The sequence below is a fragment of the Chelonia mydas genome, chromosome 2 (genome assembly GCF_015237465.2).
Source record: "Chelonia mydas isolate rCheMyd1 chromosome 2, rCheMyd1.pri.v2, whole genome shotgun sequence".
Taxonomy (NCBI): domain Eukaryota; kingdom Metazoa; phylum Chordata; order Testudines; family Cheloniidae; genus Chelonia; species Chelonia mydas.
This window is the reverse complement of record NC_057850.1, coordinates 197617251-197630940: the sequence shown is the minus strand read 5'-3', so window position 1 is coordinate 197630940 and position 13690 is coordinate 197617251. Positions and strand designations below refer to the sequence as shown.

General features: G+C 42.4%; 1 protein-coding gene across 7 annotated transcripts in view; it reads right to left on the bottom strand.

Annotated features, from left to right (window-relative positions):
• The window catches only part of RFTN1 (raftlin, lipid raft linker 1), a 114517-nt gene extending 101239 nt beyond the window's left edge, over positions 1-13278 (bottom strand). For 2 of the 7 annotated variants that reach the window (XM_043540988.1, XM_043540989.1), the window contains exons 1-2: positions 12964-13186; positions 5160-5315 (exon numbers count right to left, since the gene is read on the bottom strand). In XM_043540988.1, coding sequence (XP_043396923.1) covers positions 5160-5304 — 145 coding nt within the window. In that variant the 5' untranslated portion in view covers positions 5305-5315; positions 12964-13186. Of the gene's footprint in view, positions 1-5159; positions 5316-12963 lie in introns of all 7 variants that reach the window. The other 5 variants (XM_027822000.3, XM_037890466.2, XM_027822007.3 and 2 more) reach the window with 5 other exon arrangements.
• Positions 13279-13690: the final 412 nt, after the last annotated feature.

The window sequence follows — 13690 nt, the reverse complement described above, 5'->3', positions numbered from 1 at the left end:
TTCTACTCCAATTTAAATCAGTGGAAATCTTGCCACTAATTTGAATAGAAACAGGATCAGGCCCTTCTGGCTTGTAGCTGTTGAGAAATTTTCGCCATTCAATCACAAACAAAGCCTTTGCACTTGACAGCTGATAAAACCAATTCCTTGATTTAGCAGATAGAACCCAGGAGAAGACTTAGACCTATGTGACTAGAAAGCTCTCCACAGTCCAAGTGCTTTGCAAAGCATCGAAACACTGATCTCTAATACATACGCCATAAGTTTACATACACCATAAGTGTATATTCATGAACTGCATATTTACACGTGTCCTTTATGAGCAATTGTTAGGTTCACAAGAAATCACCAAATCATAGCTAGGTTTTCATCTACCCTACAAAAAACTACCCTGTTGCGGATCCTGTTACAACATGGTATTTCCCCAGAGCAGTTTGGTCTTGAGTGCACAGGCAAGACTGATGGCTATTTTAAAAATTTCAGGGCATTTGCATGTTATTAATAAGACCTCAGTACAGAAATTTTGTAGCATACTGAGTAATAAAGCCAGTTTGACCTACTCCTTACTTTAGATCTATTGATGAACATGCATTTGGGCAAGACCATGGCCAGGTAGGTAAAATACAGGACTAGGTATCAGGTTAGGATTCTATTCCTAGCTCTGCCACACATATAACTTTAGATAAGGCACTCAAGTTCTATATGCCTCAGTTTCCTCATCTGTTACATGAGATTAATCTTTCTCTACCTCATTAGGATGTTGAGATTAATTGATGTTTATAAGGTGTTTGGAGATCCTTGCATGAAAAGTACTATATAAATGAAAACTATTATTATTTAACATTTTGTTTTACAAGAGAAGGCAAAATGATTAAATCATCTGAGACACATGCTGTTGGAATACTTAGCATATATCATCTGTAAAATATACCTTGTCAAGAGGTATGAGGCTGCAAACAAGAAACTATCTAAAAAAAAACAATTTTTTGAGTCTATCATACTGTAGCTGTATACACAAAAAGTATGGGAAGCAAGTTTCTATTTAAAAACTAGAATGTAGTTGATATACTTTCCCAAGCTATTAAACTTTAGTTAAAAGCCAAACAGGGTAAAGAAATCTGAAGTTCTACCTACCAGTTATACCAATTATTTTTAATAAAAGCAATAAATCTGCAGCATATAACACTAACATGTTTAATGTTCTTTTTATGTCATATTACATATAAAAATTGTTTCTATGCTTTGGAGAAAACATTTTATGCATTGCTGTAGTCTGATAATTGGGTTTTGCTTTGACCTATAGTGGCGAGCAATTTTACTGCAGATTGCTTTGAGCAGCTGTAATTCATTTGAGGAAATGCTGATGTGCTTATCAGAAGACAAAAAGTAGAATATTTGCTTTCATATTTTATTGTGATTCTATTACTGGAGAGGGAGTAATGCCCTTATCCTGCAAACATATGTGCTTAATTTTGCACATGTATGTAGTCCAATAGAAATCAATGTGAGCATATGCATGAACAAAGTTGAGGCCACATGTAAGTGTTTGCAGGATCAGTGCCTAGAGCAATACAACATTTAAATTCAGATATATGAGTGATAAAAATTTTCAGACAAGTAATCCATCATCCCCTTCTCCTTCCCATCTTACTGCTCTCAATCTGTGGATTTCATCTTTCCATATTTATCTGCTAGGAAGCCAGGTTTATGAGAAGTAAGTTCCTTTATAATTTATCTCTGTTTTATATATGGTGCATGATCTCATTGTAGCCAATGCACAAAGATCTCTGAACTAATAATATTTTACCATGCTAACTTCATTTAATCACTCTCAAGAACAAAATGGTGGTAACCTACCTGGTCAAGTGGAAATACAAAACTAGAATACTGATTTCCTTTAGACACCTCTGCTTACAAAATGAAAGCAGGTAATTAAATAACTTCAAATTGGAAAAAAATTGCTTTTACCAGTCTTAAATCAAATAAAAACACCTGCAAATGCAGTATTTTTTAAAATGTACAGCCACATACTCTAATACAATTTTTAAAATGAATTGTGAAAGGAAACAGAAGGCAGAGACCAGGCACAAGCAACTGTTTAATGTAATATCAAAATCACTGCTAGAAAGGGAAGGTAATCAATGAAGTAAATAGCAAATGCGATATCCTGCAGAAAATAGAAATTTTCAATGAAAACTTGCATCTTTTTCAGTGCATGAGGTGTCCAAAACCCAGCTATGAATACAATTAGATTCCCCCCAGTGAGATTGTGATCAGTTAAACTAAGTACCTTGTCGAGACAATAACTGAAATATGATACTAATTTAAGTATATTTCAATAGTAAAGGTTCACTTAACTTTTGATTTTACAACATAAAATATGACCTCATAAAAGGCTCATCTATACCATAATGGTGTGTTTTGATTTAAAAAAAAAAAACACTGACTTCAATAAATCTGAAACAACTGTTGTTTGAACAATATAATTGAACACCAAAAATGTTACTTGTCTCATGTCCAACAGCATGTCACACATTTTAAAGATATATACAAAGATATAATCTATTCAGAGAATGGACCTAATCTAAGACCCCAGTTCTGCAAAGACATATGCATGTACTTTAATTTGCACACTACAAGTAAAGAACTGGGAATATAATCTTAAGAAGACGACAATACAGAAAAAGAAGTGGGGATGGAAGTAACTCAAGAGTTCTCTTTTTCTAACCTTTATCTCTTTGCTTTTTTTTTTTCTGCTCTCTTTTACTATAAAGATGCTATCTGTTACACTAAGGAACATACAAACACACACAAGTAAAGAATCAGTTAAACAATATGCAGAACTAAATCAATTTCTGACTTCCTCTTTTGAATACAAGCTTTGCAGCAGCGTGTTTATAAAGGGACTGATCCTGCAGACAGACCCATGGACGTTCTTGTATATCTCCTGTTTCAGGACTTTTGCACACAAGACCTAGCATATGAACCTGCTAACCAAGGGACCAAGTGTAGGAGGATGGATGGTTTTGTGGCTAAGACACTTAACCCAGACGCAGGAAATCTGGGTTCTGTTACAGAGTTCTTGTGTGGCTATTTGCAAATCACACCATCATTCTGTGCCTCAGTTCCCCATCCGTAAAGTGAGGATAACAACATCTCCAAACCTCAGAGTATTAGGAGCAGGGCTTAAATTCAGTCAGAGCCACCCCGCTGGTGCACCCCGCTAGGCTGAAACCCTGAGCCCCAGGGCTCCAGAGAATACTTGGGGAGAATTTAAGCCCTAGTTAGGAAGATACATCTAGTAAAGATTCTGAGGCACTCAGATATGGTGGTGATGAGTGACATAGAAAAGACTATAAAACAAATGTCCCCACTATTAATTCATTTCCACCAGCTCCACAGTATGCAATATATCACAGTAAGATTGCTTAGAAAATCAAAGTACAGACATGAAGGCTCTCAGAATTTCAAAATGAGCTACTTGACTTGATTTTGTATTTATTTACTTCAATTTCAACACACAAATATAAAAAGAATGCCTAACCCAGCCTCTTGATGTTCTTGACAAATAACTAGAAACGCATTCCAATTAAGACAGAAGCAGCTGTAAAAATTAAACATCCCTTCTCCAGCAAAAGAAACTAGTCCACAAAGCCAAAATTTCTCTATCCCACGTCCCCAAACTCCATTTCACTCAAATTCACATTCCTACTCAACCACCCCCTCCAAATCCTCAACTTTCTCCAAATGCCTGGCCAAACAGAAGGGCTTTGCAGCATGGAGGATAGGTCGATCAATGGCTTTTAATCAAGATGGTCACAGATGCAATGCCATGCACTGGGAGTCCCTAAACATCTGACTGCCACAAGCTGGTACTGGACGAGTGGGGATGGGTCATTTGATAATTGCCCTGTTCCGTTCCTTCTCTCTGAAGCATCTGGCATTGACCATTGTCAGAAGACAGGATACTGGGCTAGATAGACCACTTATCTGACCCAGCCTGGCCATTCTTATGCCCTAGAGGTTAAACAATTCATGCTATTTTGGATGAAAAGTGAGTTTTAAGAGGCTCTCAAGGAGAACATCTTGCCAGCAATGCCCGCTCTCACATAAGTGACTTGCAGCTTGAGCTTCTACACTGACAGAGTTGCACCAGGAAAGAAGTGATCTCTCAAACAGACAGGTCCCTAGTCATTTAGCACTTTATAGGGCAGAACCATGATTTTAAACTCTGTCTGGAAACCAACAGCCAATGCAGATTCCAAAGCACAGTTGTCATATGTTAAGAAGTGGGCCACAGCCCTCCGCACCAACTTCAGTTTCCAAAGAAATTTAAGGTATAGCCCAATGTAGAATATACTATAGTAGCCTAATCTTGAAATAACAAAAAGGCATGGATGACTGCAGCCTGGCATTTCTGGAAGAGCTTCTAGGTTCATAGATGTCAACAAAAGAGAAAATAAATGGAATATTCATGAGCAGTCATCGGATTAAGATGTGGAATATTTGGCATACTGTTGAAAGGAAGAGGCTCATTGCTGGACAAAGTTAAGAGATATATTAAAACTACAAGGCTGTGTGCCTTTCAGCTTTTTTTTTTTTTTTTTTTTAAAGTGGGCTTCTGTCATTTTCCATTTTTCCAAGCATATGAATGCCATAGGCATTAGTCACAGCCTGAGGGTTATGAATGACAGGTCAGCAAAGTGACAACACTGAATTCAACCTCTAAAAACAGCTATCGAGGATGACAGTGGGAGGGGGAAACGGTGGAAAACTGTCCAACATTCCAGCTCTGAATCACTTTACCAAATGAAATCTGGATAATGTGCAAAGGTAAAGGAATCTAAACATATCCTTTCATATCAAATACACTCAATATAAGGAATCCCTTCTAAAAACTGAAGAGCTACATTTTATGCACTAGTTTAAAATCTATGGTAGAAAAAAAATGTTGAGTAAGATATTGTCAAGGTGGTAAAATCATCAAGATCATTGTGACTGCATGTATTTAAAAGTTATTTAAGACCAAAGAGATTAAACAAGATTTTTTTAAAAACTCTAAATACTCACATGTACCATACTAGTTAAAAGCATTATGAATGGATTGGCTTCTCAGTGTCATCAAAAATAAGCGAAAAGAAAAAGACTTTTGTACTTACCATCATTCAGAGTAGTGAACTCCAGGAAACGATACTCATAGGAAACATCTATCTTGGTTTCTACCTGGGGCCTCTTCAAAGTTGAATAGATATTACCAGGCCGTTTTTCATCACGTTTCTCTAATTTGTTTAGTCCACAACCCATTTCAACAGCTGCTGATTCAGAGAGGTAGGGGAAGGGGAAAGAAAAAAAATAACAGGACTCATTTTTCTATTTCATATGCCAGTCTTAAAGTTTCTGTGATTTATATTTATTTTAAATACGCTATCCATAGACCTTTTAAACAAGCTATATTTATCACTCCTGACTCACTTTTTTAAAGATAAAATTACCAGGTGTACTATTATTTTATTGAAAGCTGAAAATGTAATTTACCTGTAATATACTCTGAAGGACACATGTTCAGTCAAAGACAATGATATAAAATGCAATATAATGTTATTAAGCAGTCAACATATATATATATATATATATATATATATATATATAAAGCAACAATTCTATTATAGATCTACGACTGCTATAGAAAATATAGTTATACCTATCCAACTGCAAGATCTGTCCTAATATTAAAAGTTATCACTTAGATCTGTATTTAAATGAAAAAAAACATGTATCTCAAACTAGATGTTTCAGCTTTTATGGGTTTTTAGATAAAAATCTTGTTTTTATCCCATCCCTCTCGTCTTTTTCAGGGTAAGCTACAGGAAATAAAAGTTACCTTAGGTAGTCAACTTTAGAATAGAATAAAAGCTGGCTGAACACTAATGATAGCCTAAACACAAATTGGAAACAGAAATCAACATGTGCTAAAAAGAAGATTTGTTGCTTCAGTATGAAAGTGTCCAGAGAAATGTTACATAAATGTGTGTTATATGTTGTGCCAAGCTTTAAGTGTTTTGCCATTTACCCTATAGAAAAAATAATGCTTCTCTGTTTATTTTGGCAGAATTACATGAACTTCATTATTTTAAATCATTTCTATAAAGCTGGAGTTAGATACTTTACTTAGTGCATTAAAAGCTAAGCATTGCTAATGTTTTTTCTATTTTAGATAGCACAGTCTGCGATCAATGACGATAGTCAACATTTCAAAAATGTTTGGTAGCCAAAAATATTTAACAGAGTTATGTAATGACTGAGCTTCCTTTTACAAATAAGAATTCCTTTGCTTTGCTTCTTTAGCTATATCCATTCACAGTACAACAAAGGATCTTGGTAATATGGCTAGCACAAAGAAAACAATATGTTAAAACAATGTGACAAAGCAGCCTGTACTTTAACGTACTGATTTGATAACGTACTTTAAGCATGAGAGAAGTCCAACTGACTTTAACAGGACTATCTTAAGCATATGCTTAAGTTCCTTGCTGAATCAGGGCCAAAGGCCGCAAGAAGTCTTATCAAGAAAACCAATATTCGGCTGTATTTCAGTGGTGGATGAGATAATCCCTATGTACAGGATTGCCAACTGTCTAATTGCACAAACCCAAACACCATTGCCCCGCCCCTTCCCCAAGGCCATACCCTTGTCCCACCCCTTCTCTGAGGCCCTGCCCCCTCTCATTCCAGCCCCCTTCCCTCAGTCACTCACTCTCCCCCACCCTCACTCACTTTCACCAGGCTGGGGCAGGGGGTTTAGGGTGCGGGAGGGGGTGCAGGCTTTGGACTGGGGGGTGGGGCTGAAGGGTTTGAAGTGTGGGAGGGAGGCTCTAAGCCTGGGGCAGAGGGTTGGGGTGCAGGAGGGGGTGTGAGCTCTAGGAGGGAGTTTGGGTGTGGGAGGGTGTGTGGGATGTGGGCTCTGGGAGGGAGATTGGGTGCGGGGGTGTGTGGAGTGCAAGCTCTAGGAGGGAGTTTGGGTGTGGGAGGGGGTGTGGAGCGTGGGCTCTGGGAGAGAGTTTGGGTGCAGGAGGGGATGCGGGCTCTGGGACGGAGTTTGGGTGTGGTCTCACACCTGGGGCATGGGGTTGGGGTACAGAAGGGGGTGAGGGGGGCAGCACTTAACTTGGGTGGTTCCCAAAAGCAACCGGAACATCCCTCTGGCAGCAGCTCCTAGGCAAGGGGGCCAGAGGGTCTCCGCGCGCTGCCCCTGCCAGCAGGCACCGTCCCCGCAGCTCCCACTGGCTGCAATTCCCGGCCAATGGGAGCTGTGGAGCCAGCACACATTCCTGCGGCCCCTCGGGGGGGGGACGGGACAGGGAGCTCCGTGTGCTGCCCACCATAGGCGCTGACTCCATGGGTGCTCCAGGGCTGGAGCACCCATGGGGAAAAATTGGTGGGTGCTCTTCACCCACTGGCAGCTCACCTCCCTGACCTGCCCCCCCGCCCCAGCTCACCTCCACCTCCGCTCCGCCTCCTTCCCTGAGTGCGCCGCGGCTCCGCTTCTTCCCCTAGCTCCCAGCGCTTCCCACCGTGAAACAGCTGTTTTGTGACGGCAAGCACTGGGAGGGAGGTGGGAAGAGGGGGAATGCAGTACACTCTGGGAAGAGGCGGGGCGGGGATTTGGGGAAGGAGACCAATGGGGCAGGGAGGGGGCGGAGTTGGGGCAGGGACTTTGGGGAATGGGTTGGGATGAGACAGGACAGGGGCGGAGTCAGGGGGCCTATGCTGCCCACACCTGCAGGCTCTGACCCCGCAGCTCCCATTGGCCGCAGTTCCCGGCAAATGGAAGCTGCAGAGTCGGTGTTCAAGGCAGGGGCAGCGTGCTGAGCCCCCTGACCCTCCCCCCAGGGGCCACAGGAACGTGCTGGCCGCTTTCAGGAGCAGCACAGAGGCAGGGCAGGCAGGGAGCCTTCCTTAGCTCCGCTGCGCCACCAGGCTTTTAGCGCCTAAAAACTCCTGGTTTGTCTGCAGTAGCCTCTAGGAGATAGAGCCTTATTCCAGGAGACTTCCGGCGAAACCAGGAGGGTTGGCAACACTAATAAGTATGCAAATGTTTATAAAGCACTCTGGATGAAAATTGCTATGTAAGTTGTTAGTATTACTAGTTCAGGGCCTGCAACCCTTCTTCATGTGAGGCGTCCCAGAGGAATCCATAGGATTCCTCAAGTGAGTAAGGGGTGAAGGAGGAAGTCTTTAAAGTCTCTGTGATGACTTGAGAAATTACTAAAAACTTTGTTCAATTTTACAGACAATTTTGCATTTTTTCTGACTTGAGTTGACAGTCCTAGAGAATTAATGTCTCTGATTACCACAGAAAGATATAGCAACACAAGCTTCCCCAGGCTTCCCTGGCAATGTTTCTCAATCCTGTTCTGAGAGGACAATCTTTTGCGTCTTCCTGCTCATTCAGATGTTGGTGTCTCTGCTGAAAATGGTGAGTTTTAAGATGTGGACACCTTTGCATTTGGGACTGGATTGACAACACCAACTATTTTCATTCTGATGCACTGAATAATTATTTACGCAATGGCTATAACTTTCAATTAACGTCAACTAATGACCTAATGGTGAAAGATGCCATAACCCATATCTAATCCCTGAGACAGCAAGTTCCCACCTTTCTTTTAATTAGGTATTTTTAAATGCCTGGGGTAAGGGTATGAAAACAGGATCTTTTCTCAGAAGTTAAAAGAATAAATAAGAAACAGAAACGGGTTCCACAGTGACAGCATAATCAATTGCTATGGAAACGATTATGATGTCACAGAGGTTTATGATTCAAGTGGGATGACAGAAGAGACAAACTCTTAAAAAATAAAAGAACCTGCATTCACATGAGAATTCTTAGTAATAAAAAAAGATTTTAAAAAACTTAGAAATCTATAAATCACTAGAATTTTTCTTAGAGTGTTTTTCAAGTTTTCTATAATTTCCATCATGCCATCTTTTTAAGAGATCGTTAATTTTAAACAACAAGTAACAACATGCTCTTATGCACAATTCAACAAGAAGAATTTGATTATTGATCCTTATTTACTTTTTAGTATGGTAAGGTGGAAAATTATTATTTTTCAACCCATTACATTTAGTATGAAAATGAGAATAGCAAATATTTGTCTGTTCTAAATTTTCAGACAACTGCGTTTCATTAAGAATGCATCTTCATTATCAATACAACAGCTTCTTGTTTCTAGAAATTACTTGAATGATTTTTTTAAATGGCAAAATCTAATGAAGATTGCTAAATAGTAGAAGTGAAGACTTATTCATGGGTTCTTACAGTTGCAAGAAATAAAATCTCTTGGAAGTTTGTTTCACAGCATTTTGGAAGACAGTGTTTTCAGTGGCAATTGTAAGGGCTAGGAGCCGGGACACTTCATTCTATTTACAGGTCTCTCTGTGACCCGCTCCCTGACTTTGAATAAGTCACAACTGCCCACTGCATCAGTTTCCCGTTCTGTAAGACAGGGACAATATTTACCTACCTTACAGGGATGTTGGAAGGCTTTTTAAAAAATAAGTACAGGGCTTTAGATTTGCTAGGCAATCAAGGGGATCACACATTTTTTTAAAGCTCCCACAATTTTAATCCTCCCATTTTGGAGAGGATCAACTGATGGACTCCATAATGAAAAGGGCTTTGGTTCTGACCCTGCTCAGTGCTTTGGCCAGCCATTGGCCTAATACATCGCTGGAGAAGGAAGCATCAAAGCTCCTCTGAAAGTATGTTACTCAGTTACAGAATGGCTCTTAGGGAGGGAATTGGTGAAAGCAGCTTTGCTCTGCAGAAGTTTTAGCTTAGCTCAGTTACTGCCAGTCTAGGGCAAATGGGCATGGCTTCAGTTCTCTCCTCCCTACACTGACTGAAGAAACATAAAGAGGTTCTCAGCCCCAAACCCACTCAGCTTTTAAGCTAAATCCTGAGGACAGGACTTGCTTGAAAGCTGATTCCTTCCTCCACCACGGTTAAACAAAAGTGGTTCAATGTGAAGCAGAAGAGTGACAAGGGGGGCAAGAAGTACTGGGGAGAGAACCAAGACTGGGGAAGATGATGGACAGCACCAGACTTTGGAAATAGGGCACACAATCAACTAGAGCAGGGAGCACATTGTGCTGAAAGTGGGCATACAGAAGCGACAGTTGACTCCTGCCAAGCTCTCACAAAGTGTTTGAATTCATCCTTCTTTTACAATTTGTAATCTCTCACATACTTTGTAAGAGTTTTTAGGACTTCCCTTCCCATGATAAAAGTGAAATTGTCCTGAACTATCTACATGTGTTTTATAAGTGTGTTTACAAATAACTTTGTATGTAAATATACAAGAATAGTAGGTGACATAGCTTTGTTACACACAGGTAGACAATGGTTGTTTATGTCACTGGCTCTCAACCATTCCAGACTACTGTACCCCTTTCATGAGTCTGATTTGTCTTGCGTAACCCCAAGTTTCACCTCACTTAAAATACTTGCTTACAAAATGAGACATAGAAATACAAAAGTGTCACAGCACACTATTACTGAAAAATTGCTTGCTTTGTCATTTTTACCATATAATTATAAAATAAATCAGTTGGAATATAAATATTGTACTTACATTTTAGTGTATATAGAGAAGTATAAACAAGTCATTGTCTGTGTGAAATTTGTGTACTGACTTTGCTAGTGCTTTTTATGTAGCCTGTTGTAAAACTAGGCAAATATCTTGATGAGTTGATGTACCCCCTGGAAGACCTCTGTGTACCCCCAGAGGTACACGTACCCATGGTTGAGAACTACTGGTTTATATAATTTATGTTTCCAAATTATTTGAAAAAGAAAATTATTTAATTATGTTTTGCAGCACAACTCAGGGCTGCTGTAAGTATTTAGTAATATTTATACATACTTGCTCTGCACTACATTTTCATTCTCAGGCCAGGGGATTACCAATGTTCAAGGGGTGGAAAACCCCATGCCTGATGTAACAAATTTATGAGACCCAGTTAAATGTTCCTCTAAAAAATGCAGGGAAGGTAGACTGAAATAAAGTCATAAATGTGACCACAGGTATTGTGAAAAAATACATTATTCATATAATTTATTACTAATGTCAAAAACTGAAACTAATAGACATAAAAAGATTAACAACATTTTCCCCTTGTAAACTGAAGATCATTTATGTCTTAGCAATGTTAATTATTTTTCTATTAAGTCAAAAAAAGGTAACTGAGTACTACTGGGTTCCAAATGGAACAACTGGCCCTTTCTTTTAACCAGATAAAATATCCTTTAAAATTTTCAAATAAAGTTTGGAAACTACAGTATAATGGAATATTTACAGTTTTACCCCAATAAATATTTTGTAGGATAAAACACATCTATCAATCCAGCTTGGTGGCTTAGCTGGTGCACTGCACTGCCATACAGCAGCCTCTAGATCCATTTGCTTTCCCCATTAAGGCTCTGAGTGCCATAGGAAGAGCATACTGAGTCCTACAGGAATCCTTTGGCCAAGTTGTGAACATTACAGATGAGCTCATCCAATTCCCATTCCATCCCAACCCATACACTTCCCCTTTTCCAAGAGTATGCGGGGCTACTGGGACAATGGCAAGCAGAGAAATTAATAGCTCTTACAAGGATGCAGATTAAACAATGCTAGGGGAAAAAAGTACATCATTCCCATTTTCTAGATTAACCAAGTTCATATTCACACACACACATAAACACATTCCTGTACACACATATTTAATAACTGTTGTCCTACACTGCCAAAATGTCACTGATATCCATTATCTCTGTGAACCGTATCACATCAGTGTGTCACTGTTCTTGAGTCTCAATTAATTTACCGAGGAATTTCAAGCCAGAAAGACTAACAAGCCATTACCACACTGGTCCTCAGGCATCCTCCTCTGCTTGAAGCCAGAGTGAAGCTGTACTACAGAGCTTAGATTATGTACATGGTAGCCTAAACTGGTTTTGGTCATTGTGTTGCTTACCTAATGGGGAAAAAAATCTCCAGTTCCTTCCTCATTTCGGCCCTTATCATATGTATTCAATTCTGGAGACGATATCTCCACCAAGGTGGAAACTGTGACCTGACTTACCAGCCCTAGGGGTATAATAACTGCAATGTCCTGAAATCCAGGACACACAGCATCAAAGAATCAGAAGAGCAGCCATGAACTAATGTGTCAATTTTCAGCTAAGAGTATTTTGAATGAGCTGCCAGTTTAGTCCCAACATCACCATTAAGGTGTACAGGGCTGCTTGTCAGAGATGAATCAATGCATGCGCTTGGCTATTTGGGGCCTGATCCAAAGCCCATGAAAGTCTGGAAACCCCAGCTGTCTTCACTGGCTTTGGATCAGGCCCTCGCACAACAAGGAAACAAAAGAAAGCTGGGCTTTTTCTGCCCAGCTACCGTTCATAACCCACCCCAACCCCAGAAGTGCCCTGGCGGAACTGAAGGCATCCAGCGGCTCATTAAAACAACACGCAGGAAAAGCCCGTTATCCCCTGGCGGCCGCCTATCACTCAGCTCCCTGTTCAGGAGAGGCGGGTGCCCGGGGATCCCCTGTCAAACTTCAAGAGGACGCACAGGAAAAGCCTGAGCGCCGCTTCCCTAAGGGGCTGCTCCCCGCTGCCCCGGGCTCGGCAGCCAGGGAGAGCGGGCTCCCCTCCCGCCCAGGCGCGCACTCCAGCCGCAGCGCGGGGCAGCGCTTCCCCCAGCCCGGGCGCTGGCTGGGACGGTGACTGCAGCGCCCCGCGCCCTCGCACCTACGCCCTGGGGGCGGCGGGAGACCCAGCTGGGGTCTCTGGGGGAAGTCTGCCGGGCGAGCAGGGCTTGGAGCCAGCCGTAGCCCCACGGGCTGGGGAGGGGCGATGCCGGGCGGGGGTGAAAGGTGCCCGGCGGGCGGAGGTAGCGGATCCCTTACCTAGAGCGGGTCGTCTCTGCTGGGTCGCTGCACCTCCCCCGCTCAGCGCCCGGGCAGGGACATGGTAGAGCCGCCGCCGCTCGCAGCCCGGCTTATAGCAGGGCAGAAAGTTTGTGCCGCGCAGCCCCGCTGGGGAGGTGGGGAGCGTAGACCGCCGCGCTGCCGCTGCCCGGGGGAGGCAGCGCTTCTGGGACTGGGAGGCGCCTCGGTGGCTCCGCGCAGAGCCCGAGCCGAAGCCGCTGCACTTCCTCTTCCTCTCAGCTCGGCGGCACACGCTGCTCCGCTCCGCAGCCTCCCGCCAGAGCGCACGGGCCGCGGGGCGCAGGAGAGGGGCTACGGGCCGCGGTCCCCCCAGCCTGTGAAAGGCACCCCCCCAGGCCTAGAACTGCCCTCCCCCTCATCACACCCACCGCCCGCTCCCCTGGGTCTGCTCTAGAACTGCCCTCCCCCTCATCACACCCAAAGCCCGCTCCTCTTGGCCAGTCTAGAACTGCCCCCCTCATCCCACCCAAACCCTGCTCCCTGCTCTAGAACTGCCCTCCCCCTCATCACACCCATTGGTCCCCTCTAGAACTGTCCTCCTCCTCATCACACCCCAAGCCCCACTCCCCTTGGCCAGTCTAGAACTGCCCCATCATCATACCCAAACCCTGCTCCACTTGCCTAGTTCTAGAATTGTCTCCCGCCATCACATTCAAACCCTGCTTCCTATGGCCAGCTCTAGAAC